Below are 27,825 nucleotides of genomic sequence, written 5' to 3'. Positions count from 1 at the left end.
GTCGGTGGGGCCATACCTTGAGCACAGGATGCGGCTGGGCTCACACAGTGGTGACTTAGCGTGCATGGGAAGTGGAAAAAGGCCACACCAGGACAGCACTGGATTCTGAAATAACACAGGGCGGGCTGAGGTTCAAAACCCGCTGCATATCTAGGGCAAAGGGGGGTGAGCCTGCAGCCCTGCTCTTCCCCCCCCCCCCCCATATGGAGATATACCTATCTCATGGAGCTGGAAGGGACCCTGAAAGGTCATTGAGTCCAGCCCCCTGCCTTCATTAGCAGGACCAAATACTGATTTTGCCCCAGATCCTTAAGTGCCCCCCCTCAAGGATTGAACTCATAACCCTGGGTTTAGCAGGCCACTGCTCAAACCACTGAGCTATCCCTTCCCCTTCGTTTTGTCCCACATGAGTTTGTTCTCCCTTTCTTATAAGCCCCTTTCTGACCTCAGCAAGGCTCAGCTCTCACTGTAATATCCAAGGCCGGAGAGGGGCTGCTTTCTCCCTCTGGCGCGACCTGGTCTCCAAGCCATGGGCCACACTCCGAGCTGGTGTCCGTGATGCTGCGATGGCGTTAAACCGGCTTTAACTCCATGGAAGCAAGCGCCATTGCACCAGCTCTGAATCTGGGGGTTGGTTTGCCTATAGGACTCGTGTCACGGGCAAGCTGCTGCTCTACAGAGCTTAACTTCTTAAGGGCCTGAGCCTGGGTGGGGGGAGTGCCTGCTGAGGCCACAGGATCAGGCCCCAAGGAGAATACCAGAGCCACTCCCACTGTACACAGCTGCTAAAGTAGGTCTGGTGGTTGGCTGGGGTGTGGGAGGCAGGCGGTGCGATTGACTGTGAAGCCCTTATGGTTTCCTGTGTGCTGACACAGAGCCTGTTTGCCTTCCCATTGTTACTCACCCCACAACTCGAGCCTGCTTCTGCGAGAGGCCGTGGAAATGTGCGGCAGCCGAGCTCTCTGACAGTGGGCACAGCATTTCCACTTGCCACCCCGTCCCCGGAGCCACGAGACCAGGGCCTCGATGTGCCGGCCAGAGTGGTGAGTGGGGGGAGGGCGTGGGGAAGGAGCGGTTGGGTGACCTGGACGCACCAAGGAGTCTTGCAGATAGGCCCTGGCCCCAGCTGGACTTGGCCTTGTCAGGCCTGTCCACACAAGCCATATGTGCACGTTGGGGCACCGGGTTCCAGTGCCAGAGGGCCCCCTTCCACGTCCTAGTGGGCTGACTCCATCTGCCATGTCCCCCGGAGGGGGCATGTGACGGTGTGGTAGCTGGGCTAGTGCAGGCAGGCTGTTAATGGCAGAGGGTTTCTGTGATGTCCTGGCAGAGTCCGGCAGCGGGCACATGGGGGTACGAGCTGTGTCCTTCCGAGGAAGGAAAATGGGATATCAGGGCGGGATAGGCGATGCCACCACCAGACCAAGGTCGGGTGCTCTGGGACTGGGAGCTCCCAGATAGCCCCCTTCCCATGGCAATACTTAATGCCAACCCGACTCTCCCTCACACATTTTTTGCTACATTGAGGCTCCCAACTTTGCATGGACCCAATACCCAGGCTGGGGATTTCAGGCTTGGGGGCTGCCTCTCATTTTAGGTTGAATCAAAACCTAAAGCTGGACCCCGCCCAGAACCTCACGGCTGAAGCTCCCTGAATTTCAGGAGGATCTGACTCTCCGGATCAGAGTCTCTCCTCCACGCCGTTATACCTTTAGTTTCGGATCAGAACCAGGAGAGGCTTGTTACCCACTGGGATCTCAGGTCCTGAACAGCCATTCTTGGGAGATTTGGACCTAAGGAGAAATCTCACGAGAACAGACGATCTTGCAGGGTTTCCACCAGTGGCTACCAGAATAGCTTGTGGGACAGAAGCACCATGGACCCTGAATCCCAGTCTGGATTCAGCCTGCAACTCCCATGCCCGCTTGAATGCAGAGCAGATGCCCTGTTCTTAGCCCCGCTCTGTGTAAATACCAGGCTAATCTGACTCCATATTCATTTCCAAGCACATCACCCCTGTGCTGGCTCTGTTAAGAACTCGCTGACAGGCCCGATTGAAACTTTCCCTCCCCCCTCCCTTTCTGATTCTGCTGCATTAGGTGGGTCAGAGTTCAAATGCCATCTTATGCTCTGGGCCCCCATCTTTTTCTCTTCTTTCCCCTCCCTTCCTTTCTTCCAAGCAGGTGCCATTACTCCAGGATCGGGCTGGCTCCAGGACAAAGTGCCACGGCTCCAGAATTCAGTGGTGTCATGCCCAGTATCATTAGACCCCGGCTTATAGTTGGGATCCCAGTATTGGCAGCCCCAAGCATTCAAAGATCAGGTGTCAGGCACCCAGAAATCATAAGAATGGCTTAAAAATGATAAGATTTTGAAAAATAATATATTTGGGGTCCCTTTCCTTGGCCTCGCGCTGTTTGAGTCCTTAGGGAGCACTTGGGTCATGTTCTTCAGTGTTTCTAGGCAACCATGTGGGCTAGGAACTTTTTCTTTTAAGTGGAAGCTGCGATTGGCACCTAATAACGTGATGCCCCCCAGGAGCTGGGGCTTCAAGAAAAGCACCAACTCGAGCCAGCCTCGTGCTAGAACGGTGAGACTTAGCGATGCTGGAATCCACCTGGCTGGGCCGTGCCAGGAACGGCTGCGTGGGATTCTCCCCTGGCTTGGCGCAAAGCGGCAGCAAGGAAGAGGGAGCCCTCTTGCTGAGCTGCAACTCTGCCTTCCAGGTGAGGAACGGCATCCATCCCCCAAAACACCTTTGCCTGGGAGATCACAGGCTCACGGCCCGCTCGGCCGTTTGAGAGAGAGTGCGTACAAGATACAGCCCCGGAGCCCTAGAAACTCAGCAAGGAGGGAGACCTGTTTACTCCAGCCATTCAGCATGTGTCTAGGAAAAGGGGAAATCAGGCCGGATCTGAAGACAGTGGCAGAGCCACAAGAATGCTTTGGCTCAAAGCGTCCTTATTGGCTCCCCCTAGCGGCAAATCATATGAATTTCAGCAGTTCCATTCTAGGAGACTTCATTGGCAGGACAAGCTGGGTGCCGGTTGCCAAAGTGTAATTCGCGGGGCAGTTCCTTTAGGTGGCTATTGAGCGGTTAGCACCTACCTCCAGGGCGGAGCTGCGCACTGTGCTGGGGTTTGGTCCGTTTTTGTTGGACTCCACGTCTGTGCTGTCGAACTACCACACGAGCTGCAGCAGGAGAGGCGGACGTAGGAGGAGCAGGAGATCGGCTGCAAGGATTGTGGCTTCCCATCCACGCTGGGAAGATGCTGTTGTAGCTGCATTCAGCTAAAACCCTTGGCCCAGGTAATGCGACCCGCTGGGCCAATCGGAGCCTGAATCCTGGGCTCGGCTACGGAGCGTGGATACGTTGCTGCCAGCTCAAGACGTGCCAGCCAACTGCTTGTTGTGGTGCTTTGTGCTTGGGATAGACAGGAGGCCAGGAGTTGCTGGGGCCTGGCATCGTGCTCAGGCCGTCAGACCTGGCTCTAAATGGACAACCTACCTAATTCTCAATGACTGAGGGACGGCCTCCACTCGTTGAGATAGTTTGCTTTCCACAACCAACTTCTCCTGAGTGATGTACCCGAGTATCTAAACTGTATTGTTAAATCTATTCACCGAAATGTGGGTTATGGCGGATTATGTGCTCTACGTATGATGTGACTTTTCAAAACTAACTCTGTATTTGTGAAAGCAGCAAAGAGTCCTGTGGCACCTTATAGGCTAACAGACGTATTGGAGCATGAGCTTTCGTGGGGGAATACCCACTTCGTCGGATGCATGGCTGTATTTGTGGATAGTCTAAGCACTCTACCCAGATGTACAGACACTCCTTTCCCAGCCTATGTATTCTATCATTTTTTTAACATTAGCTTTAATAACATTTTCAAGCGTGGCACTATTACTTTCCTTGTTTGCGTGGTCCCCTGCCCAAGACGGGGACATTAGATGGCATGCCCTCTGCATTCTCCTTAGGGTGCACTAATGACCCATGTTCTCTTCCCGCAGATCTCCGTGTGAAGTGGATTTCTGAAGTGGCTCCAGACCGTGGTGAAAGGATGGCTGGGCCCCATCTGCCCCCCTTCACTGCCGCCCTGGGACTGGCATTGCTTGGTGTCCTGGTCTTCCTCTCAGCCCTGTGTGCTGCCTGCAGAAGGTACATGGCTGACCCTCCCTCTCACAGCGTAAACCGTGAGTCAGGGGAGAGCAAACCTGAGGAGTTTTGCATGGGTCATGGAAGGGTTAATTCATACATGGATCTCCTTTGGCTTAGGTAGTGGCAGTCTGTATGTCGGCCCCTCTCTCCCATCCCCAAGTCCCGCTGTCCCTCAAATGCAACCAACCGTGGCGCCGTGCATGCTGGGGCAAGGCTGTGGGAGCTTAGCTGATGCTGTGTGGATCCCCACCTATCCCTGTAGCTCAGCAGTGCAGGAGTAGGGGGACCCCAGTGCCCAGATTTCAGTTGCCTGGGATGAAACCCCCAGCTGCAGACATGCAGCCAGCTTCCAAAAGCTCCCACCCTCCTGCTTCACGTCTCTCCCCTCCACCAAGGACTATCCCTGTCAGGTTTTGCCCCAGCATCAAAGCAGGAACAAAGCTCCAAGCCAGCGCTGCACTGGCTGCAAACACATGAGTCACAGGCTAGGGAGAGGCCGGTATCTCCCAAACTGGCTGCTGCTTCCAGCCAACCCAAACCACAAGCCACAAAGCCCAGCCAGGCTCCCGGTTCCCAGAGCAACTCCCAGCCCTGCAGAGGGCGGGGATGGGATCCAAATCAGCCCTGTGCTCTCAGCTACGACTGCGTCTCTCCCCTTGCTTCTCTGATGCCTGGTCTCCAGGCCCCAGCGCTTCCCTGGCAGAGCAGCTGCCCCTCGCTGTCGTAAAAAGGGGGCTGGACGTATCTGTCCCGGCTAAGTACAGTGAGACCTGACTTAACCCCCCACCAAGGGACCAGGAAAGATCTGTCTCCTTGCAGAGGCCAGACTGGATTGTCCTGGGAAGGGCCTAGGGAGGCTTAGGACAAAGGGCTGCCCACTGGAGGTGGGGTTGGGCCGTTGCTCCCAGTGTCACCAGGCCATGTGGGTGGGGTGCGGCTAATAGGAGGATTTGGCCCTTATGCCACCACAGAGATTCAGAGCAGGGAGGTTAGGGGAGCCTGCAATGCAAGGGGGAAGTGATCCCGGCTGGGCAAGGGCTGGCTGGGCAGGAGCCCGATTGCAGCTAAGCTCCCAGCGACACCCCTCCGCCCCTTGGCAGCCGCACGAGCCCAGGAAAGCGGCCGGGGCCTGGAGGCATGTGTCAATCCCACCAGATCCTCATTAAGCACTTCCCATAGGCTGATGTGTAAGGAGGGCACGGCACAGCTGCGGAGATGCCAGGCCCTTTGAAGAGGGAGCCTTGAGGTTTCCATCAGGGTTAGATGCAACTGAGCACGTCGAAGGTCTTGTCAAGGTAAAGGGAGTGGGCAGGATTCCTACGCCAAGCGCAGCAGGAGCACGCAGGGTGCCCTGCAGCACCAGGCTGTCGGAGAGCCCAGACGTGCAGGGGAGAAGGGGGGGCCAAGTGGCAGCCGCCCTTAGGAGAGCAGTGCTGCAGGAGGTGCAGGGTGTGGGCGTGCCGCCTCCCACCGTGTCCAGGCCTGGCTAGCGGGGGCACTGGAAAGATGCGAGGCAGGACAGTCACAGGGGTGTATGGGCCCAGTGGATCCGGAGCGGCGGGCGTGCTCACGGGAGCGTGTGGGCGTGGATGCAGAGTGGCGGGCAGGCTCCCGGGCACAGGTGCAGTGAGGCGGGCACAAACGCGATAAATCGTGTTGTACAAGCTTAGGAGCTGTGCAGTGCCAACAGGATACCATGTCACGGGCATGCTGCAGCTGGTGCCCGCACAGGCAGGATGTGGTGTGTTCGTCTGACTGAGCCGCGCAGCTGTACGATGCACTGAGTAGTCTCAGGAAGCCGAGAGCGCTCGCTGACGGTGCTCTCATTAGGATCATGACCACTGTACCTGCAGTAGGAAACGTGGCCTCAGATATAACAGTGATGGGCACAGTGTAAGACCCTGGATACAGTACAACTGGATCCGCTGGGCTAGCCGTGAGAAGCAGATTCCTCGGGTGATTACTGTTCACCAGTGCTCCACAGAGACAATACGTTAAAGCCGAGGCTTTAGAAAGTGACCGGTGGTTTTGGGTGCCCAGCTAGAGATGTCACTGGGGCCTGATTCCCAGGGGCAGGCTGAAAATCGGGCCTGTTGGAGGCCTCTCCACTTGGGCCCCCAGAAACGCTGATCACGTTTGAAAATGTTGCCCTCCAGGCCACAGGAAAGCTCTTCTCACCTGGTGCTTGCTGGCGGATCTTTCGCCACCATCCAACCTTTGGCTTAATCCCTCTCCTTGCAGGAAAGCTAGGAAGAAGGTGGTCCCACCGGATGGGGTGAAGCTGGTAGATGTGGTAAGTGCGCACATTTCCTAGATAAGCTAACGGCCCCAAAGCCAGGCAACAACCAGTGGGAGCTGGCCTGGGGGAGCCCGGCGGCACTGCCTTAGGAAAGGGCCGGGATGGCCGTCTCCTGGACAGCAGCTGTTGCAGGAAAAGCTCTAGAAATGAGCTGTCTTAGAGCCTCATCCTGCACTGAGCACCTCCTCCTGGCTCTGTGAGAATTGGGGGTGCGCAGCACCTAGCTAGGACCGTCTGGAAGACTCTGGGGAAGACCTGTTGAGGAGGAAGGTGGAGCGAGTCTTCTCTGCAGCTGAGCCGGGAGCCAGGTTCTAGCCGACACAGGAGTTTGTTCAGAGGCAATAATTCAAAAACACGAGCAGCAGGGAGCTGGAGTGCTCGTTAAACAGCCGGGACCGGCCTCCACCAAGCGTATTACGTGACGGGGAGAGGGCGCTGAGTCCGAGCTATTGCTGGATGTGCGTAAATCAGAAGGGAAAGTTCACCAGCACTGCACTAGGCGGCTGGAGCAGGCTTGCCGGGCGGAGCCGTTCGGGGAGGGCCTGGGACAGTGCAGCCTGGCTGTAGGGCGCGGTGCCCCCTCTCCCATTGTGAGGGATCCCACAAAACGGCCGCAGGGTTGGTAAATGCAAAGTACTGCACATTGGAAAACATCATCCCAGCTACACGTACACAATGCTGGGTTTAAATGAGCGGTTACCGCTCAGAGATCTTGGCGTCATCGTGGATAGGTCTCTGCAAACGTCTGCTCGACGGGCAGCGGCAGTCAAAAAAGCGAACAGAACGTTAGGAAGCATTAGGAAAGGGACCGATAATAAGACAGAAAATTTCCTAATGACACGATATAAATTCGTGGTACCCTCACCCCCCGAATGCTACTTGCAGTTCTGGGCTCCCCATCTGAAACAGATATATTAGAATTGGAAAAAATACAGAGAAGGGCAACAAAACTGATTACGGGTGTGGAACAGCTTCCATATGAGGAGAGATTAGAAAGACTGGGACTGTTCAGCTTGGAAAAGAGATGACTGAGGGGAGACATAATCGAGGTCTATACAATCATGAATGGTGTGGAGAAAATGTGCAAAGAAGTGTTGTTTACCCCTTCACATAAGACAGGAGCCAGGGGTCACCTAATGAAATGAATAGGCAGCAGGTTTAATACAAGCAAAAGGAAGTACTTCACCCCACAGCACACAATTAACCTGTGGAACTCACTGCCAGGGGATGTTGTGAAGGCTAAAAGTATAACTGGGTTCAAAAAAGAATTAGAGAAGTTGATGGAGGATAGGCCCATCGGTGGCTATCAGCAAAGATGGTCAGGGATGCAATCCCATGCTCTGGGTGTCCTATAATCTCTGTTTGCCAGAAGCTGTGACTGGATGACGCGGGATGGATCACTCTGTAAATTGCTCTGTTCTGTTCATTCCCTCTGGGGCAGCTGGCACCAGCCACTGTCGGAAGTCAGGACACTGGGCTCGCTGGACCATCAGTGTGCCGCTCTTATGTTCTTATGAGTCTAACTGGTGTGTCTCCTCCTTTCTTTGCAGTCGTTGCTGAGGCAGATGCAGCTCCGATCGCTCAGTAAATCTGACACCAAACTGCATGAGCTCAACCGGGTGAAGCGCACGGACGAGCGTGAGTGGCTGTAAAGTTCTACGGTAGCTGGAGCTGAGGTGCAGAGCGATCCGGCGGCTCTGGGGCTGGGAGGGCACCGATGCGAAGGGAGATAGTGGCTGTGCCCGCGGGGCAGCGCAGCCTTCCAGCTGCAGGGATACGGGGGTGGTTCTCCTGACATCCTCTCTGGTAGGGCTGCGTTGCCTGCCCCTGGATGGCTGGTATATTCCTGCGATCACACAGGATCGTTGCATGTGCAAGTCCTCCTCGTTAGCATGAGCAATGACACTCGCTGCACGCTGTGAATGAGCTTCCTGGTGAAGGGGGATTGGCAAGGGCAGGGAATTATCATCACTTATCTTTCTAACTCTGCTTGGTGAGTCCACTGAAAGAGCCAGCCAGCGTCCCCTACAAGAGCTGGCTGGCTCCAGCGCGGACTCCTCACGCCCCTTCTCTTCTCTTCCCAGACCAAAGACCAGCCAGCGTGGATTTCCTTTACCCATCAGGGTCTTTGGGGGATGGAGAAGGAGCCGTGCATAGCTCGAGCTTCAGCATCCTGCTGCACCGAGAGCTGCCCCAGATCCCCAATTCCAACCCTTCGGCTGACGCCCTGAGTCCTGACCAGACCTACTCAAACGTGTCCTTCTTAGCCCCGCTGAAACCAGCCCCGGAGGCGCTGTACGAGTGTGCGGCCGTGACTCAGGAAGGGCCTCAACCGATGCCCATCTTGGGAACCCCAATGGAGGCTTCCCCTCTAAGCGAGGAGGACAAGGCAGTGACGGCTGAGTATGCCTGTGTCCGCAAGGTGAAGAAGAATTTCCAGCCAGAGCTCCAGGATGAGACACAGGGCGAATCCTCCGTGGGGCCTGCAGACCCAGAAGGCTGGGAAGGAGCTGCCTGTAACCCCGCAGCGGTGAAGGTACAGTAACATCCATCACCTCCTCCCGCGCTGAGCCTCACAGCGCTGGGGGACGGGAGTGTCGGTGCTGGGTGGGTAGGAACACGCCGCCTGGTCCTGAATGGAAACCCAGAGCTTGGCTTGCCATTATCCAGGGGGTCGCATTGTTCTTTATTTGTGAGGATTCAGGTGGCCGGGGAGATCTGTGGAAACGGTTACAAATCCCGCCAGCCTCCTGAATGTCGGCAGAAAGGGTATATTTATTAGCAATAGCACCGAGAGGGGGCGTTGTGCTGGGAGCTGAAGAAACACAGAGCACAAGGACTGACAAGCCCCAAAGAGCTGAGTGCTTTATTCTCTGGCCCTTGTTATACAGGAGGTTCAGGGTAAAGGATCTCGCCTTAAACTCTATGAATCTACCGATTTATTTATTGTTTGTCAGCCCCTTCCATTTGAAATGTCTCAGTTATCCAATCAGGGAGCAGAAATGGCAGCATGTGACTTTGGCAGCCAACCACTCGCCATGAATGGTGACTAGTCAAAGCAAACAGTGTGGGAACAGCCCAGAGTTTGAGGATAGTCATCCAAACTCATCACCTCTAGTAAAGAAAGGTGAAGGAGGTGGGAATCGACTTGCAAACCCACTGTCATGGAGATTGGGTCCCTCCTGTGGAAGGGGGGAACAGAACTGAATGCAAGAAGGAAGCCAGAAGCTCGGGATAATTTTTAAGCTCTCAGAAAGTTCTAAGTGGAACTAGAGCAGGAGGCCCCAGAAGTGTCAATATTGTGCCTGTGAAAGGCCCAAGTGTTGGGAATTGCATGCGCAATCTTAGTAAATGCACATGCAAATGTACATGCAGTACTGAAAATGTGGGCCTTGATTTCTTTCCCCCTTAAACTGGAGTCCCACCGCCTTCCCTCCCCCACTAAAGAACACACTTAACCAGTGTTGCTGTTGCTTTCATTCTGGGGAGGGGTCTGGGTGCAGACTAGCTGCAAGATGATCCTTGGAAGGTTTCCTTACAGGAAGATTCCAGGTCCACCTCAAACAAAGCTTGATTGGGCTGGTGCTGATGCCTACTGGACTAAGATTCTAGGTCTATTAAATCTAGGGTGACCAGATGTCCCGATTTTATAGGGACAGTCCCGATTTTTGGGTCTTTTTCTTATATAGGCTCCTATTACCCCCCCACCCCCGTCCCGATTTTTCACACTTGCTGTCTGGTCACCTTAATTAAATCCTCTGCTCCTAGGCGAGCCACTCCCCCAGCCTGTACTGGTGATCTGACCTGCCTTAACCACACATCAGAGGGGGTTTGAATTAACTCTGGATTTTGCCTGTGCTTCGGGAAGGAAGTAGAACAGTTTATCCTGTCCTCACTGTTGTAACCGGGTATCTGCTGGGCTGATGAGTAGCTTATCAGCTGAGTTCAGGAGCTTGCAGGGGATGACTTGTGCAGCAGGGTTCAAGGGTTCCCCACAGTCCCTAAGGCAGATCTCACCTTGGGGGATCACTGGGGCATCGGGCAGCTCAGTCCGGGCCTTATCCAAAGCTCACGGGAGGAAACAGGAGGTTTTGCTTTGCTTTAGGTAACTTGCGGCTCTGGCCCTCAGGATTCAACTCCACAGGTGGCTGAGGGGATACAAAATTGGTCTGGGAGAACGAGACCCCTTGGAATGATTCAGGGAAAACACTTCCCTTAAACATGTGCACACATCTGCATGCAGAGCTGGTGAAAATCTTTCTGATAAAAAGTTGGGGGGGGGGAGGGAGAGGTTGGTGAAAGTGTTTTTTCAGCAAAATAAAACTTTTTGCAAAAAAAAAAAAAATTATAATTTTGGTCAAAATTTTCCAGCCAACCATTCTGAGCTGTGCGTATGTGTTTTGATGGGTGAAATCCCAGCCTCTTCCCCCTTGTTTTTCTTCCTCCCCTAAATGTTTTCCACTGGAAAATGGTAGGGGGATGTTTTTATCCACAGAAAATTGCCAGTCTTTTCACCAATAAACACACATTGTGGGACATTTCAATTAAATGAACAAACGGTTTGTTTCTGTCGACATTTTTGTGAAATATATTTGCCCTTTTTAACAAATACCAGCGCTGGGTGGGTGGGCATGAGCTTGATGCGGACCTGGCTGTAGTGGCAGGCACTCATCCCAGGAGTGCCCCCTGGCAGCCCAGTGTGGAACCACACTTATGTCTGCCTCGGTTTCCCCTAGTAAGCTTTCAGTACGTTCAATGAGACTTGTACACAGTGAAAAGTGCCCCTTCAGGGTCTAGTTTATTAAGCATGGTACGTAAAGAAGCCGTCTCCTTCTGCTCTAAGTCTCCAGGCTTCTCCACTGCCTGGAGCTCTGCAGACCTTACAAACATTGAAATCTATCTCCCCTTGTAATTATTCTCACACTTGTTATCTAACTGTCTGTCTGTGCTGGGCTAGCTTGATTATCACTTCAAAAGTTTTTTTCTCTTAATTAATTGGCCTCTCAGAGGTGGTAAGACAACTCCCACCTGTTTATGCTCTCTGTATGTGTGTATATATATCTCCTCAATATATGTTCCATTCTATATGCATCCGAAGAAGTGGGCTATAGTCCACGAAAGCTTATGCTCTAATAAATTTGTTAGTCTCTAAGGTGCCACAAGTCCTCCTGTTCTTCTTTTTGCGGATACAGACTAACACGGCTGCTACTCTGGAGTCTTTGTCTTTCTCCTTGGGAGCTTTCTCTCTTTGCATTCTGGGGGGATCTGAGCAGATGCCTCTGCTCTCCAGGGTGGCACCACTGGGAGTAGCTTCTCTCTCCCCCGGAGCTTCTTCTGTCCTGGAGCCTCCCGACTGAGCGCTCATAACCCTTTATACAGCCCAATGTCGGGACTGGGACAGTTTGATCTAGTGGCCAGAGCCAAAGTCTAAGCCATGGGTCAGAGCTGGAATCGGGGAGCAGTAGCCACTTGGGAAGTCTCTCAGTTGCTTGGACAACTCCCTATGCGTCCTTCTGGCTTAAATTGTATGGTGGGGCCAGTCGTCATCCCCAGTCTGGATTCTTGTGGGCTAGGGTCGAGTTCTGCTAGCCCCTCACTTCCACCTGTTCTGGGTGGGCCGGTGGGAAGGCTGCCTGGCACCTGTGAGCCCTTGCACCCCGGTGTTCTGTAACTAACTGCAGCTCAGCGACTTGTCCAATTAACTATGCACAGGTGGGTTGGCTTGTTCTCCCTAGTGGAGCCGGTCACAGGGAGCCTGCCTGGCCGGCTTCTCAGAAGCCAGTCCCCGGGACGGAGGCAAATCTATTCACTTCAGTCGATTTGTCTCCCATTTACGCCAGGTCTGAAGTTTTGCAGAGGGTGATCCCTGCAAAGAATGGGCCACGGCCAGGGCAGGGGTAAGCCAGAATAATGCTGGTGACTTTCGTGGAGTGGCAGGTGCTTTGAGCAGAGCAGAATTTGCCCTGTTTGTTTTTATGGCGAGGGATTGCCTAGCAGGGCTGCGCATATCAGATATGCAAGAGGCCTTTTTCCAGCCTCGCCCAATTCCCTCCTCCTTCCTTGTGGTCTCAGAGCGCAGGCACCATCTGGATAATGCTCCTTCCCCTGGGTGAGTTTGGGTGATGGCCGCGGACCTGGCCATGGCTCAGCTGAGAGCTGCCAGCAGCCTGGCAGGGAGAAGACAGGTAGATTGTTTCCACCGCAGACAATGGTGGAACTGTGGGAAGCTGGTGAGCTCCGGGCAATGACACAAGCAGGCACCAGTTTGAACTTTTACCCCCAAGGAACTAAGAACTCAGGAATGCTGGAGTCACGGGATTTTAAGTCTCTCATGCAGCCTGCCAGAGGGGCCAGTGGGTAAAGGTGGTTTCTCCGCAGGAGGGGGCGGATCTCTGGTTGCAGACTTGGGCCCAGAGGAGCAGCTAGCTACACCTGGACTTGGGCTGGGATAGAGCGCCGCAGGAGGAGGAGAGAGGGCAGGCGGGAGGCCGGCTCGGTTCAGTTTGCAAGAGGCCAGACCGGGGTCCAAACAGGAGGAACCGAGCCCCTAAGCGTGTCGAGGCAGAGGGAATTCAGCGGCAGATTGCCAGTCCTTCTGTCTCCGCACTGTGTTATTTTTCAAATCCCTCCTGTCTCGCCAGCTTTCTGGCTCCAGCGTCCGCCGGGGTTTCCTGGACTGTTGCTGGCTGGTCCGTGGCAGCATCTCCAGCCGGCCCTGGCGAAGATTGTGCATTTACAGGGACCAGAAGGCAAAGGAGCATTAACAGCTTCAGAGAAAGCCAAAGGCTGTTTGTTACCGTCCCAAGCCCCAGCGGCGGGGGCGGTGGGAGGATGTGAGTGCCAGCAACATCTCCTCCTCCATCTCCCGCGGGAGCGTCCAGAGCCAGTGACGTTCGCTGAGTGAGCCCCACAGCTGAATAACAATATAAACAGCAGCTCCCACTCCCTGGCTTTGGGGCCAAAGGTGCCTGGGCAGACACTCTGGGTATGTCCACACTGCAGCTGGGAGCTGGGAGCCAGACTGCCGGTGGCGGGGCTGACGCTGAGTACTAATAACTAGCAGTGTGGGCACTTTGGCAGCGGCGTGGGCTAGCCACGCGAGTTTGCACCGAGGGGGGAGCTTCGGGGGGCTAGTCTGAGCCTCTGCCGCCCAGCTCTTTTTCACGTGCTAGCACCTGGCTGTCGACCCTGGCTGGGTGGCACGTTCCCAGCTGCAGCACGGCCATCCCGTTAGGGAGGCCTGGGCCTTCCCTTGGCCATGCCACACCGGGGGAACTGTGCCAAGAGGGGCCTGTTCTGCCGGTGCAATAGCTCACTTGGGCCTGGGCAGATGCTGAACTTGTAGGTGTGGCGTTTGAAGGTGTAACGCACCATCGTGTGTGTTCCTACACCCACCCACCGTGCGGCGCTAGGCCGTGCCGTACACAAGTGATTATACGTGCAAGGATCCCCCCAATGGCAGCAGAGCTCCTCCCTGCTCAGACCCTCTGTCCCAAAGACCCAGCCCCTTCAGAAAAACGCCTCCCCAAAGTGAGACTGGAGTGTGGCCAGACGTGGGCTGAGCTGCTGCCCAGTGGGCGGGGGGGGGTTCCACGGCCACCAGCCCTCCACCGAGGATGCTGCACCTGCCTGGATTGCCATGTGCCAAAGTCTCATTGCTAGGACCTGTCAGGCTGGAGTGCAGAGAGCCCCCGGCCCTTTGTGCTGCTGCCATGACGCCTGCAACGTACTTGCCACTGACCGCAGCTCGGCAGAGGATGTTCCAGGTCCTCGGCTTTTTGTGCTGTAATTTACTCACTTTGCTGTTACATCCCCCCCACCCCATTCGTCTCATCTCCCCGTGGCACGTTGCTCTCTTGCTATAACCTAGATCATGGGCTTCTCTGGGCAGGGACTGTCTTTTTAGCGTGCGTCTGAGCAGCTGCTAGCACTGTGGGGCCCTGATCCCCGAGGGGAGCTGCCGGGCCCTCCTGCAGTAGAGGAATAGGAATAATCACAAGGACAAGACTCTGAAATGGATCCCTCTAGGATCTGAGCTTTGTGGGTTTGCCCACGGAGTAAGAGGAAGATAGTGAAAGGAGAAGGGGGTTGTTAGCCGAGTTCAGACCCTGAAAACCTCACCGGTAGATGGTGTCCTAATGGGAAAACCAGGAGCCTTCCTAGGAGGGTCTGTGGTGGGCACTGAGAAGCACTGGGCACTTTGTGCAGGGCTTTATAGCGGGAGCTGAGTCAGTCCATCACCACAGCTAAAGGCTTCTGGGAGGAGGCTCCTTGTGTTTCTCATGGATCAGATGTTTCCCCGGAGGGAAGGGTGGGAGGCAAATCAAAGGAAGTGAATTCCCAGGATCATCCCAGGTAGGAACAGGGTGACTGAAACGGCTGCCCAGCATTCCCTGTAACAAATCTGGGCTGGGACAGATGGGGGCATCTTTTCCCATCTCCGCCCCCTCGCTTCAGGTGTCCCGGGGAGCTGGGCGCGCCGTCTGCTGAATTAGTACTAGGCTATCGCCCTCCGGTTAATGCGCCTTGACATAATACCCCGTCACAGGGATCAGGGGCTGATGACTCAGGAAGTGCTTTGGGCCGCTGTTAATCCTGCTGGGAGGTTGGGTAGAAGTAGCACCTCTTTGAAATCCAGGTCTTGGGGCGAAACCAGGCCTGGCATAATGGGCACAGCTCTGCTGCTCCAGGGTTGAATTTGGCCCATTGCATCTAGATCAGTCATTCTCGACCTTTTCTGTATCATGCCTCCGTTACCCCCTGGTCTAGACTGACCTTTGCTGGGTAAATGCCTGGATGCCCTTCATTCTGTTGGTGGGATACGGTGACTTTATAAAGGAAGTGGGCAGAGTGTGAGTCACAGGCAGGAATACACGGGCGGGTTTTGTGGGCCCACTGCTGTACAGGAATTCCCAGTAACCACAGGTGTTCTTTTGTAGGTAGAAGAAATGTACTCGACTGTGTGCAAAGCTGGAAAGAAGAAGAAACACCAAGGCTCTGCTCTGTCCCCCTCTGAAGGAATGGACACTGGGGAGACGGGCCAAGGAGAACAGGGGTGGCCAGCCGCCCATCTCAGACATGTCAGGGTGGGGTATCAGTCCACACCGGGCCGAGTCTCACTCACTGAGCCCTGCTATGAGTCTATCAAGGATGGATCCTGGACTGAGCATGGCAGGAACCCAGCCCCAGAACCGGCCTACGAGGCAGTAGATGTCAAATGGAAAAAGCCCAAGAGAAGGGACAAGTCTACCAAGAACTGCCCCACCGAGAACTTGTATGAAAGTATCAGCGAAATGTGGGAAGGGGACCCTAGGAACACAGCTACCCTGGCAGCTCCCAATGGGTTGGAGATATACGTAACAGACTTATAACCCCTTATGTATAGCTGCCCCCTTCCTGGGAAGGTCTGTGCTCCTCCACCGAGACCTCCAGCTGTCTCAGATCTCAGCCACATGGCGAGGCACAACAAGAACATCCAACACCACAACAGTAAATACTAAAAACATCAACCCGCTCTAAACCCTCCTGCCTCAGGTCTCAGGCCAACCTATCACTAACGGGAGTTAAACTTTCCCTGCGGGCCACGTATCCCATGGCTCCTTCTGCAGAACTCCTCTGAAGCAGCTGGTGCTGGGCACGGTCCGAGGCAGTTCGCTGGGCTCGGTGGACCTATGGTGACCTGAAAACTACAGGCAAAAGAACTGAGTAATTCTAATGGGTGCCCACCAGGGTTTGGCATTGCTTAGGGGTTGTGCCCATTCTAGGGGGCACAGACACCCACATCGGGTGGCTCTCTTGCCTGAGTCTTCATGCAGGGTCCAGTGAAGCTGGCCACAGAAACCTAGTTAACTCAGCTGCCCCTTTCCTTAATAAAGAGGAATCTCCCCTATGTATTTTAATCCTGTTGTTCTGAATTTCTGCATCTGTCCCAGCCAGCAGGCTAACAATGCAGTAACGGAGATACCTAGAAACAGGATGGTTTTTATTGCCTGAGAATGCACATTTCACGGGATAACGGTGCCTGTTTGTTCCTGTTGAGACGGTGAGGGTTTCCTGGGCGGGCCCTTGGAGCTCTGATTATCAGCCTGAGCTGCCCAGGGTATAACAGCTCGGGGGTAGCAAAACAAGGCAAACGTTGGCCAGATTTCTGAGTCAGGCTGGAGGGCGCAGGCCACAGTCTCTGGAGGGGCAAAAGGAGAGGGCTGGAACCTGAGGCAGTGCCGTGGATGGATGGAGCACGCCAATGGGGGCTGAATGCACAGCAGGTAGAGCCGATTTGGAGCCAGATAGCCTTGCACTCAGTGCAGGGCCTGGGGGCAAGGGGAGAAAGATGACTCGAAGCCACCCGTACACCTCCTCCATCCTTGGGCTGAGCAGGGCCCTTTCAGCCCCGAGCAAAAACAGTGCCAGCAGGAACGGCCCTCTCGATCCTGTTACGCTGCCCAGGGACTGCCACTTGCCAACAGCCCCTCCTGCTGCCAGCCTGCCCTGGTGGTGACTGAGAACAGGCTTTGCCCTTCTTCCACCACCCTGGGATTCTCCAGGGTCAGGGGAGTCCCCAGGGGCACGGCTTGTTCTGCGGGCACCATGCCCGCCAGGCAGAGGGCTGAGCGTCTGGCCCAGAATGCCCATGTGCTAAGCCCAGGAGTTAGGGTGGGGCCCCACTAACGGGTTACGTGGAGTCACTGGCTCCTCTAGTGCTTGGAATATTGGAGAGTCCAGAGACAAATTAGCAAAATAAGGAGAGTTTATTAAGAGGGAGAATTTCTGCAGAACTGCAGAGGGCTAACGCCTGCCCTGTCTGGATCTAGGAATTTCCTCGCTTCACTAACCAATGTAGTAACACAAGGAACCCACCCTGGCTGACGACACCCTGAGGACCCCAGACACTGGTGCTTGCTGCTTGGGGAAACCAGGGCCGTGTACAAATTAACCCTTTCACGGTGGACACACACACACACACTACAGCTGCCTTGCCTTAGGCCGGGTCTACACTCAAAAGATAAATGGACCCAGCTGTGTCGCTCACGGTGTGAAAAATCCACATCCCTTCGCAACGTAGTAAAAGCGCCCCAGGCCCTGGTGTGGACAGCACTAGGTCAATGGAAGCGTTCCTCCCTCTGCCTCGCTACCACCGCTCGGGGCAGTGGATTAACTTCGCTGATGGGAGAACCCCTCCCACCACCGTCATGAGCGTCTACACAGCAGCATTTCCAGCGTAGAGAAACCCGCAGTCCAGCAAAGGAGGAGAGAATTCTGGACTCTGCCCCTAGGCGCCTCAAAAATGGTACTGCCACCCAGAAAGCAAGTCCGGCCTTGTCTCCGCTGGGATTCCAGCCACTGGGGCCGCTGCACTACTGCAGGGCTCTGATTGGCCCACTAGCACAGCTTACCCGCACGTAAACTATTCAAATCATGCAGCGCCCGGGACAAGGGTGCCTGGGGCCTTCCACCGATGGCTGAAATCCCGGCGTCGACAAGGCCTGGGTTCAAGAGTGCTCGACTAGCTGTGCTGTGCAAAATGTGTGCCTGTGTAGATAGTTTCTGTGTAACATAGTACCCTTTTAAAGCCCTTCCCCTGTAACAGAAATCGTGTGGCACAAACCTCCATGCACTGCTTTGATAGTTTGGAAGGTAACTTTGGGAGGCAGTGTTGCCTAGTGAGAAGAGCACTGAAGTGGGACTCAGAAGAGATATGGGTTCTAGTCCTGGCTCTTCCACTGGCCTGCTGGGTGCCTATGGGTAAGACCTTTTGCTGATCTGTGCCTCAGTTTCCCCATCTGTAAAATGGGTATAATGATATTGATTTCCTTTGTAAAGTGCTTTGAGATCTACTACTGATCAGATTCAGGGATTATTGTTTTCCTTCTAGATGTCTCCTGCTGGCTGTTGAAGGTCAGGAAGCCTGCAGCCCCCTGCAGTTTCCTATCACTATAATAACCCAATAATATTATTAAAGGGCTGGGAGTATTTTTATACTGGAGCAAACATCTTTTTAAACTTTCACCTAAAGAACGGGCTTAGGGTTGGGTTTGGGTTTGGGGTATTTTTTCCTGACACATTGTAACACACAAACCAAACCCACCCAACGCAGACTTTACTGTCCTGTCCACTAGGACGGCTTTGGGGTTAAAATAAACACAGGAGCTACATTTCACGTGTGCCAGCGTGTTTGCATTACCAAAGGCGCTCGGATGCGAAGGTGATGACAAGTGGCTCTGCAGAGCCTAAAAATGGTGTCGATTTGCCCCATGCAATGGTTCCCTTCGTGACAAACCTGAACCCAGAGCACAGCTGGAGGGACCAGGCAGTGCACGGAGTGGGGAGCTCTGGACTCCAGGCTGCTCCGAGAGCCTCAGGCCTGTTCACCTCCCCTGTGCACGCGCATGCTTGGCCGTTTGAAAAGCCCTGAGGTGCATTGTGGGCTGCTGGAGGTACAACCCCTCTCCCAAGTTTTGTAAATTCTACTTATTCCCAACCAGCAGAACCCCACCAGCTCCCCTGCCCCTGGAGCTCTGTGGGCCCAGGTGGGCAGAGTCAGGATTTGCCCTGCGAAGGTTTGATATTGATACAGGTAAAACTCTGCATTCCTCAGCTGGGACAACTTGTTTTGTACTTCATTGTCTCTCTCCACCATCGAAGGAGTAGGCTAGTTTCTGGATTGCGGCTGGAGGGAAATGTTTCAGGGGCGGTGCAAACTTAAAAGGCCATTCAATAGGTTAGGCTGTACGCTTCGCCCTATAGGAAGCTAAGGAAACACTTACCTGCCTTTGAGCTGCCTGTGAGTTAGCAAGGGGCCATGGCCCAGAGGTTCAGACCTGTGCACCACGTTTGCAGGTGCCAAAGACATGCGTTCATTTGCTGAGTGCTATTGCAATTGCAACCATTGTGCGCTGGAATCGGGATGCACAAATATGCACACCTAAGATAGATTTACTACTCTCCTTTCCCCTGGTGATCAGAGCAGGCAATCTACAGGGGTCAACAAACGTGCGGCATTAACGTAGCATATCAAATATTTTCCCCTTGTGCATTCTGGGGAATATGCAAATACAGTCATATTTGAATGCGGTTTAGCGCGTCTCTGTGGCATAGCGTTACTGCGGTGGAATCAACGTAATTCCAGTTGGTTCTGATTGAAGTTCCCGTCTCGTTTACAGTCAGTTTAACTAAAGGTTACGGAGCCCTGTAGTGGCACCTCTCTGCAAGCACTGAAACAGTGGTGACCTTTAACAGCTCTCCTGGCATCCTTGATTGTAACTGACAAACCAGTATCCTGACGAGATAGAAGTTGAGCACAAGGCACCAAGCAATTGGTGACCTTTAACCACTGTATTAACACCTCGACTTATAAACGATGCAGAAATTAGGCTGAATATCCTTCTAAACCCCCAGCCCCAGCGATGATACTGGTCCCAGTGCAGAGACCGAGCCGGCATTCTGCTTCACACGATGGAAATCACTTCGCCCCTCCCAGTGGCTTTGACCCTCTATTGAATCATGCTCACATTCCTTTTAAAAATGCTATGCACTAAGTCCAGGCAGCAGGGAGTTAATGGGCCATTCTTCGTGGGCCTTTTTGTCAGACCGATGCTCAGTGGTGAACCGCAGCCCTTAGCGCTAGAAAAGCCCTGCTAGACATCTGGTCCCATCCCTCTGCCAGACACAGTCCCCTGATAGGGGACATATCCGATAGTGAGCCTGTAGTTATAACATTAGCACACCATGTGCTACTGCTTTGAACTTAAAAGCATGTGGCTAAGGTACTAGAGGGGGATAAATTCCTGGCTCTGCCAGAGATTTCCTGTGTGATCCTGGGCACCGCTGCTCCTCCGTGCCCCGTCCGTAAAAACGGGGATACTAATCTTCCTCTTCTCCCACGCTTGGTCTCTCTTATCTATGTACATTGTAAACTCGGCAGGGCAAAGATTCTCTCTCACTAGCGGAGCATGCAGTGCCTAGTACAATGGGGCCCTGTTCTTGGGTACAGCTTCCAGCTGCTAATGTAACACAACTGAGTAATGCTGATGCTGATGGACCCAAACCAAGTGACGTGACATTAGCGTTGGTGGGCCAGGGCTTCAGCTGTTGAAGTCGTCAGTCAGTGACTTCAGTGAAGGGATGTCAAGTGGTACCAGCGGAGCCTCTGGCCCTGGGCATTCAGCTCGTTTGTTAGTTACTGTGCTGAGCCAGTGATGCTGGGGATTAGGAAGCCCGTTCTGCTTCCCCTCCTCGCTGATTGCAATGCAGCAGCATCTACTGTCAAAGACAGTGAAGTCAGGGGGGAGCCAGTTCCGAGGGCAGCGGAAACTCTCATTGGGAATGGCTTGACTTTTGGGCCTAGCCGATCGCTGCTCAGAAGTGGGTTTTTGCCCTCATTAGCAGGTGGTTTCCTACCCCTGGGCGGGCCAAAGCATTTGGCAAGGCCTGTATGGCCACAAGCTTTTTAATCCTTGAAGTGCTGGTTGGGAGCAGGGGTGTTGCCGGCACAGGGGCCCGAGGACAGCAACAGTGGGGTTCGTTGAGGCCTAGTAACCCCAACAGGGGGGAGCAGCTCTTCAAAAGTGCCCAGTTCAGAGCTCCAGTTTTCCCTGGATGCCAACGAAACAGACTACAGATCTCTGGCCAGCGAGCTCTGAAACCTGTCCCGCTGCCCAACTGCGTTGTTTGTCACAGGCAGGCTGGATTTACCCGCGGTGGGAACGCCCAGAGCCTATGGGCTGCAATAGAACGAAGGTGGGCTCAGAAACTCTTGGAAAGACACTAGATCTGGCTAACCTCCACCTGCCAGCAAAGGCCACATGCCCTGAAATGTGAAATGTCACATGGGCGTGAAGCACCTGGGTGAGAACTGCTTCCCTCCCTGTGAGCTGGGAAGCTGGGGAGAGATGAAAGTGCAAGTGGGCAGGGCACCCTTTTTTCCTCAGCTAGCTTCCCAGAAAGAGAGGAACGGGCTGACTCACCGGACATGCAGCTGAAGATGTGGGGGCCAGGCCTGAGCCATGTGTGACCCCTGTACAAGCAGGCGGGCCCCAGGGTTCCCTGCAGGAGTGAAGCTTTGCACCCTCAGGGCTGCATTCACCCTGTGGTTCCTGCACTCACCCTGTGGCTGCAGGATTCACCGGAGTCCTGGATCATCTTGCCATACCCTGGCTCGGCTCACCAAGCCCCTAGCCAGGCAGTGCGGGGAGAGTCACCGTGGACTAGTGCTCGGTGCACATAGGCCAGCCCCCTAACTCTCCTGTGGCTGGGTTCTTCTCTCTGCTTCAGAGCTGCCCTGGCTCCAAGGCCTTCCCGAGGCTGCAGGATCTGGCCCTAAAGGAGTCAAGTGTGTCTATGCATGTCGCATAACTGCTCCCATCGGGGCTCTGACTTTAGGGAGGCAGGCCTCGGTGTGGCCTGCAAAGGGGGTGATGTGACTCCTGGCCCCATCCACTTCTGCAAAGCCTCTTAAGAGTCATGGCTCTACTAATGCTAGTGGGATGGTTTCATTATTCAGCTCTCCCAAGGATTTCCCCTGTGGCCTTTGACCCTGCTACAGATAAGATTTTCTGCTGGGAAAAGGTGTCCCAAGCTAGTGACTGGAACGAAGGTTGGAGAGCGCTGAAGGAAATGAACGTCCCGCCTGCAAACCCAGTTTGGAATGCTGCAAGAGCTGGGGCTTTCTCTTACCACTGGGGAACCCATTCTCTTCCTCTGATGGGGAAGCGGATAGTGTAATCGCTGTCAGATGGCTTCGTGCACAGATGTGTGGAAGGGGAAATGCTGGCTGGGTGTGCTGAACAATAGCTGCATCTGTGTGGGCTGGGGGAAAAGCTGGACCGTTTTCATCCACATTTGCTTTGTGACTTTTTCTGATGTGCATGTGATCTATTCCTGTGCAGGAAGATCTCTGCTTGGGGCCAGGGCGCGTGTGCCTTCGGACCGGGCCTCTTCGTCAGAATGGGCCTACGTGTAGTGCGGAGAGGCATCAAACTGCACTCACGTTGGCATCTGGTACCAAGAACAGTGCCCTTCTGATATACCCTGCCCTCCTAACCAGCATACTCACCCAGAGTTCCCAGATAGGCTCTTCCTACCCGGTCTCACAACCAGAATCCATTCCACATGGGCACAAGAATCTAGTCTAGGTTTCACCTGAGGGAGTTCTGGGTTAAAAGCATTAGCTAGCCCAGTCTACAGGGTCAGAAAGACGGAGCTCTTCCCCCCTAGCTGCACATGCCTTTGGAATAAAGAAAAGAGCTTGCTATGGATTCTTCTCCTTGCACTTCACTAGCCCGATGGCTGGAAGACCCGACAACGCTCCCGCACTAAAATGCTGGAGTCGGGCCAGTGGCCAGGCTCCCACACAGCTCTGGGAAGTGGTCGGATGATTTCAACGAGAATTGCACCCACTTATGCCAAGGACAGCGATGGGCCTATTGTTGGCATTAAATGGTGTGACTACCAGAGGTCTCCCAAACCCGCTCTAAGGCCTTGTCTACACTACGAGAGTAGTTCGATTTTACTTGCATCGAATTTTTGTAATCGATATTGCAAAGTCGAACGTGTGTGTCCACACTAAGGACAGTAATTCGACTTTGTGCGTCCACACTAACGGTGATAGCGTCGACATTCGAAGCGGTGCACTGTGGTCAGCTATCCCACAGTTCCCGCAGTCCCCTCTGCCCATTGGAATTCTGGGTGTAGCCGGCAATGCCTTCTGGGTAACAAAATGAGTCGAGGGTGCTTTTGGGAAACTGTCGTCATCCGTCCATCACTCCCGCCCTCCCTCCCTGAAAGCGCCGGCGGGAAAACAGTTCGCGCGCTTTTCCAGTCATTGACAGCGCGGACGCCACTGTACTCCGAGCATGGAGCCCGCTGCGACCATTGCTGCAGTTGTGGCCGCTCTCAACGTCTCGCAGCTTATCATAAAGGTTTCCCTGAGGCAGATGCAGAAAAGTCAGGCAAGGAGGCTACGGCACCGCGGTGATGTCCTGAAGTCTGAGAGTAGCACAGACCTGTCAGAAAGCAGGCGACCCAGCGCCGAGGACATCACAGTGGCAATGGGTCATGTTGATGCCGTGGAACGGCGATTCTGGGCACGGGAGACAAGCACTGAGTGGTGGGACCGCATAGTGCTGCAGGTCTGGGATGAATCCCAGTGGCTGCGAAACTTTCGCATGCGGAAGGGAACTTTCCTGGAACTTTGTGAGTTGCTGTCCCCTGCCCTGAAGCGCAGTGACACCCGGTTGCGAGCTGCACTGAGTGTACAGAAGCGAGTGGCCATAGCCCTGTGGAAGCTTGCAACGCCAGACAGCTACCGGTCAGTCGCGAACCAGTTTGGGGTGGGCAAATCTACCGTGGGGGTTGTTGTGATGCAAGTAGCGAAGGCAATCGTTGATGTACTGCTGCCAAAGGTAGTGACCCTGGGAAACGTGGAGGCGATCATAGATGGCTTCGCAGCGATGGGATTCCCAAACTGCGGTGGGGCCATAGATGGAACTCACATCCCTATCCTGGCACCGGACCACCAGGCCACCCAGTACATTAACCGAAAGGGATACTTTTCCATGGTGCTGCAAGCACTGGTGGACCACAGGGGACGTTTTACCAACATCTACGTGGGATGGCCGGGCAAGGTTCATGACGCTCGTGTTTTCAGGAACTCTGGTCTGTTTAGACGGCTGCAACAAGGTATTTACTTCCCGGACCACAAAATAACTGTTGGGGATGTGGAGATGCCTATAGTCATCCTCGGGGACCCAGCCTACCCGCTAATGCCCTGGCTCATGAAGCCCTATACTGGCGCCCTGGACACTGAAAAAGAACTCTTCAACTACCGGCTGAGCAAGTGCAGAATGGTGGTGGAGTGTGCTTTTGGCCGTCTCAAGGGGAGATGGAGAAGCTTACTGACTCGCTGTGATCTCAGCGAAACCAATATCCCCATTGTTATAGCAGCTTGCTGTGTGCTCCACAATCTCTGTGAGAGCAAGGGGGAGACCTTTATGGCGGGGTGGGAGGTTGACGAAAATAGCCTGGCTGGTGATTACTCACAGCCAGACAGCCGGGCGATTAGAAGAGACCAGCGGGAAGCGCTGTGCATCCGGGAGGCTTTGAAAGCAAAGTTCCTGAGTGAGCAGGGTAACCTGTGATTTTATAGTTTGTGTACTGAGAAGCTAAACCTGCCCCCGTTTCTTTACCCAGGTAATGTTGACTATCCTATCCAGTTACATACCCCCTTCACCCCCCCTCCAACACACGTGTCGAAATAAAAATAGTTCTACTTTGTTAAAGCACACCGTTTTCTTTAATACTGTTTTAGCGGGAATTTTTTAAAACTGGGACGCAGACTGTGGTGCGGGGCGGGTCTAGTGTTGTGATGCGAATGCAGCTTCTAAACTCAAGGATTGACAGGCTCCGCTGCGGTGGGATGCTTGTTTCAACGGAGCCTGTCACCCCTCCTGATCGGGACTGTGTGTATGGGAGGTCTATTTGACTTTGTGGCAGGGGGAGGACGGTTACAGATCCCATGCTGTGTGGCTCTGTGATCCTGTCTAAGGACCGGCGCTTAAGATCTGTAACTGCCCTCCCCCGCCACAAAGTCACAGAGCAACCCACCCCCCCCAACATTACATCAAAACAACCTCCCAGACTAACCGGGGCAACTAGTCACTGCATCACTGCACTGTGTATGTGCCCTGCTGCTGTGCCTGCCCCCGACTATGTACCCTGCCAAAGGAGACTGTCCTGTCCAATTTCCAACCCCCTTTCCCCTCCTCCTCCAAAAGAACATGATTGAAACAGTAGTTAACAGAAACGAATTTTTTATTATCAACTACACATGGCATTGGGAGGTGAAACTTGGACGTGGGCTTGTGTCAGGCGGGAAGGAAAGAACTTTTCAAATTTTGGGAAATGAGAGCCTTCTGCTACTAGAGCTCTCTGCAGGGGTGGAGTGAGAGTTAGCAGGGACTCTGCCGCCTCTCCTTCTTTGCACTTTGGGTGAGGTGGGTATGGGACTTGGTGGCGGGGGAGGGCGGTTAGAGATGGACTGCAGCGGGGCTCTGTCCTCCTGCCTCCGTTCCTGCAGAACATCCACAAGGCGCCGGAGCGTGTCCGTTTGCTCCCTCAGTAGTCCAAGCAGCGTTTGAGTCGCCTGCTGGTCTTCCTGCCGCCACCTCTCCTCCCGATCCATGTTGGCTTGGTGCATTCGGGTCAAGTTCTCCCGCCACTGGGTCTGCTGTGCTGCCTGGGCTTGGGAAGAGGCCATAAGCTCAGAGAACATGTCCTCCCATGTCCTCTTCTTCCTACGCCTAATCCGCGCTAGCCTCTGGGAGTGTGATTCCAGGCTAGGTTGTGAGACAGTCGCAGACGGGGCTGTGGAAATGGGAAAAAGGGAGTGAATTCCTCTGAAAGATAAATGTAGTTGTGAACAAAGAACATAGTCTTTCTCTGTGAACAAGACCATGCACAGCACCTTTCACATGCGCACTCAGCACAAGGTCGAATTCTCGGCCTTCGCATTCTGTGCCTGGGGTCTTGAACAGCACATTTGAGAAGCGAGGCAGCACAACGGAATTTCTGTTGCAGGCAGACATGGTAAGCCGTACACTTGTGGCAGTTTAAAACTTTTATATTACCACTGGCCTCATTTCACATTTAAATCAATGTCAGTCCCTGCTGCCAGCAATCCGGCAAGCGGGAACTCTGCCCCTGTCCCACCCCCTCGCGGCTGTCCCCGGGAATGATCCCTTTCGGCTGCCCCTCTCCCGCCTCCACCGCGTGGCTGCAAACCAGCGGTGACAGTTCTGTAAAGGAACGGGAAAGCAGTCCCAACACTAACATTCCCCTACCTAATTAAAAGCAGGTCACCATGGCCGACATCACCCTGATGAGGATCTCCGAGAGCGACAAAGAGAGAATGCTCCGGGAAAGCCTCCAAAGACCAGGGCCGTATGCCGCCCTGCTGTGCAGAGCAATGATCCCCGAGTACCTGATAATCTCGTGGCGCGGCAACGTGTCGTACTTCGGAGGACCCAATAAGGCCGCTCTCCCCAAGAACCTCATGCAACGGCTTTCAAGTTACCTCCAGGAGAGCTTCATCGAGATGTCCCAGGAGGATTACTGCTCTATCCCCGCACATATAGACCGCATTTTACTGTAGCTGCAGTAGCAGGGAATACACAGTAGAGCGGCTTGTGCAGGACAATCACTGAAAACCGGACATTGCTAGATTTCTTTTCAAAACTTGCACTGCCCCTTACTAAACCGTTAAGCGCCTAGGGCACACTAATCATGAACAACCCATTCTTTTAATTGTTAATATTCCTGTTTTGTTAAAAATAAATGTTTAGATGTTTACAACACTTACTGGCTGATCCTTCACCAGATTCTGTGTCCGGGGTAATGGCTGGGGACGCTTCGTAGGGGATCTCTGTAAGGGTGATGAAGAGATCCTGGCTGTCGGGGAAATCAGCGTTGTGAGAGCTGCCAACTGCCTCGCCCTCCTCATCTCCTTCCTCATCTTCCCCGTCCCCTAACATGTCTGAGGAACCGGCCGTGGACAGTATCCCATCCTCAGAGTCCACGGTCACTGGTGGGGTAGTGGTGGCGGCAGCACCGAGGATGGAATGCAGTGCCTCGTAGAAACGGGATGTCTGGGGATGGGATCCGGAGCGTCCGTTTGCCTCTTTGGTCTTCTGGTAGCCTTGTCTCAGCTCCTTGATTTTCACGCGGCACTGCGTTGCATCCCGGCTGTATCCTCTCTCTGCCATGTCTTTAGAGATCTTCTCGTAGATCTTTGCATTCCTTCTTTTGGATCGCAGCTCGGAAAGCACGGACTCATCGCCCCACACAGCGATGAGATCCAAGACTTCACGATCAGTCCATGCTGGGGCTCTCTTTCTATTCCCAGACTGCACGGCCATCACTGCTGGAGAGCTCTGCATCGTTGCCAGTGCTGCTGTGCTCGCCACGATGTCCAGACAGGAAATGAGATTCAAACTGGCCAGACAGGAAAAGGAATTCAAATTCAAATTTTCCCGGGGCTTTTCCTGTGTGGCTGGTCAGAGCATCCGAGCTCGCACTGCTGTCCAGAGCGTCAACAGAGTGGTGCACTGTGGGATAGCTCCCGGAGCTATTAGCGTCGATTTCCATCCACACCTAGCCTAATTCGACATGGCCATGTCGAATTTAGCGCTACTCCCCTCGTCGGGGAGGAGTACAGAAGTCGAATTAAAGAGACCTCTATGTCGAACTAAATAGCATCGCAGTGTGGACGGGTGCAGGGTTAATTCGATTTAACGGCGCTAACTTCGACATAAACGCCTAGTGTAGACCAGGCCTAAGTAGCATCGTGTGAGCAGCGAAAAGGTGCCGTTTA

The 27,825-nt window shown here is 54.1% G+C and overlaps 2 protein-coding genes across 3 annotated transcripts; one reads left to right on the top strand and one right to left on the bottom strand.

Moving 5' to 3' along the window:
- Window positions 1-907: 907 nt before the first annotated feature.
- LIME1 (Lck interacting transmembrane adaptor 1) lies at window positions 908-16,360 on the top strand. Its single transcript, XM_042847376.2, has 6 exons — window positions 908-1,043; window positions 4,015-4,162; window positions 6,404-6,455; window positions 8,012-8,099; window positions 8,546-8,997; window positions 15,401-16,360. Exons 2-6 carry the CDS (start codon window positions 4,065-4,067, stop codon window positions 15,830-15,832), a joined length of 1,122 nt encoding a protein of 373 aa, XP_042703310.2. The 5' UTR covers window positions 908-1,043; window positions 4,015-4,064; the 3' UTR covers window positions 15,833-16,360.
- An 8,890-nt stretch (window positions 16,361-25,250) lies between these two features.
- LOC135975381 (myb/SANT-like DNA-binding domain-containing protein 2) lies at window positions 25,251-27,535 on the bottom strand. 2 transcript variants are annotated; one of them, XM_065566233.1, is made up of 2 exons: window positions 26,815-27,535; window positions 25,251-25,820 (listed from the first exon to the last, which is right to left on the bottom strand). In XM_065566233.1, exons 1-2 carry the CDS (start codon window positions 27,389-27,391, stop codon window positions 25,345-25,347), a joined length of 1,053 nt encoding a protein of 350 aa, XP_065422305.1. In that variant the 5' UTR covers window positions 27,392-27,535; the 3' UTR covers window positions 25,251-25,344. The 2 variants fall into 2 exon arrangements, with proteins under 2 accessions (XP_065422305.1, XP_065422306.1); XM_065566234.1 differs by lacking the exon at window positions 25,251-25,820 and adding an exon at window positions 26,438-26,607.
- Window positions 27,536-27,825: the final 290 nt, after the last annotated feature.

Source organism: Chrysemys picta, chromosome 13 (assembly GCF_011386835.1).
Source record: "Chrysemys picta bellii isolate R12L10 chromosome 13, ASM1138683v2, whole genome shotgun sequence".
NCBI classification, from domain to species: Eukaryota; Metazoa; Chordata; order Testudines; family Emydidae; genus Chrysemys; species Chrysemys picta.
This window is presented reverse-complemented; position numbering and strand designations above follow the sequence as displayed.

Coding starts and splice junctions, on each gene's coding strand:
- LOC135975381 (XM_065566233.1), bottom strand. CDS start 27,391: ATGCAGAGCTCTCCAGCAGTGATGGCCGTGCAGTCTGGGAATAGAAAG. Junction 25,821..26,814: donor ATCTGGTGAAGGATCAGCCA/GTAAGTGTTGTA, acceptor CCATTTCCACAG/CCCCGTCTGCGACTGTCTCA.
- LIME1 (XM_042847376.2), top strand. CDS start 4,065: ATGGCTGGGCCCCATCTGCCCCCCTTCACTGCCGCCCTGGGACTGGCA. Junction 4,163..6,403: donor CTGTGTGCTGCCTGCAGAAG/GTACATGGCTGA, acceptor CTCTCCTTGCAG/GAAAGCTAGGAAGAAGGTGG. Junction 6,456..8,011: donor GGGTGAAGCTGGTAGATGTG/GTAAGTGCGCAC, acceptor CTTTCTTTGCAG/TCGTTGCTGAGGCAGATGCA.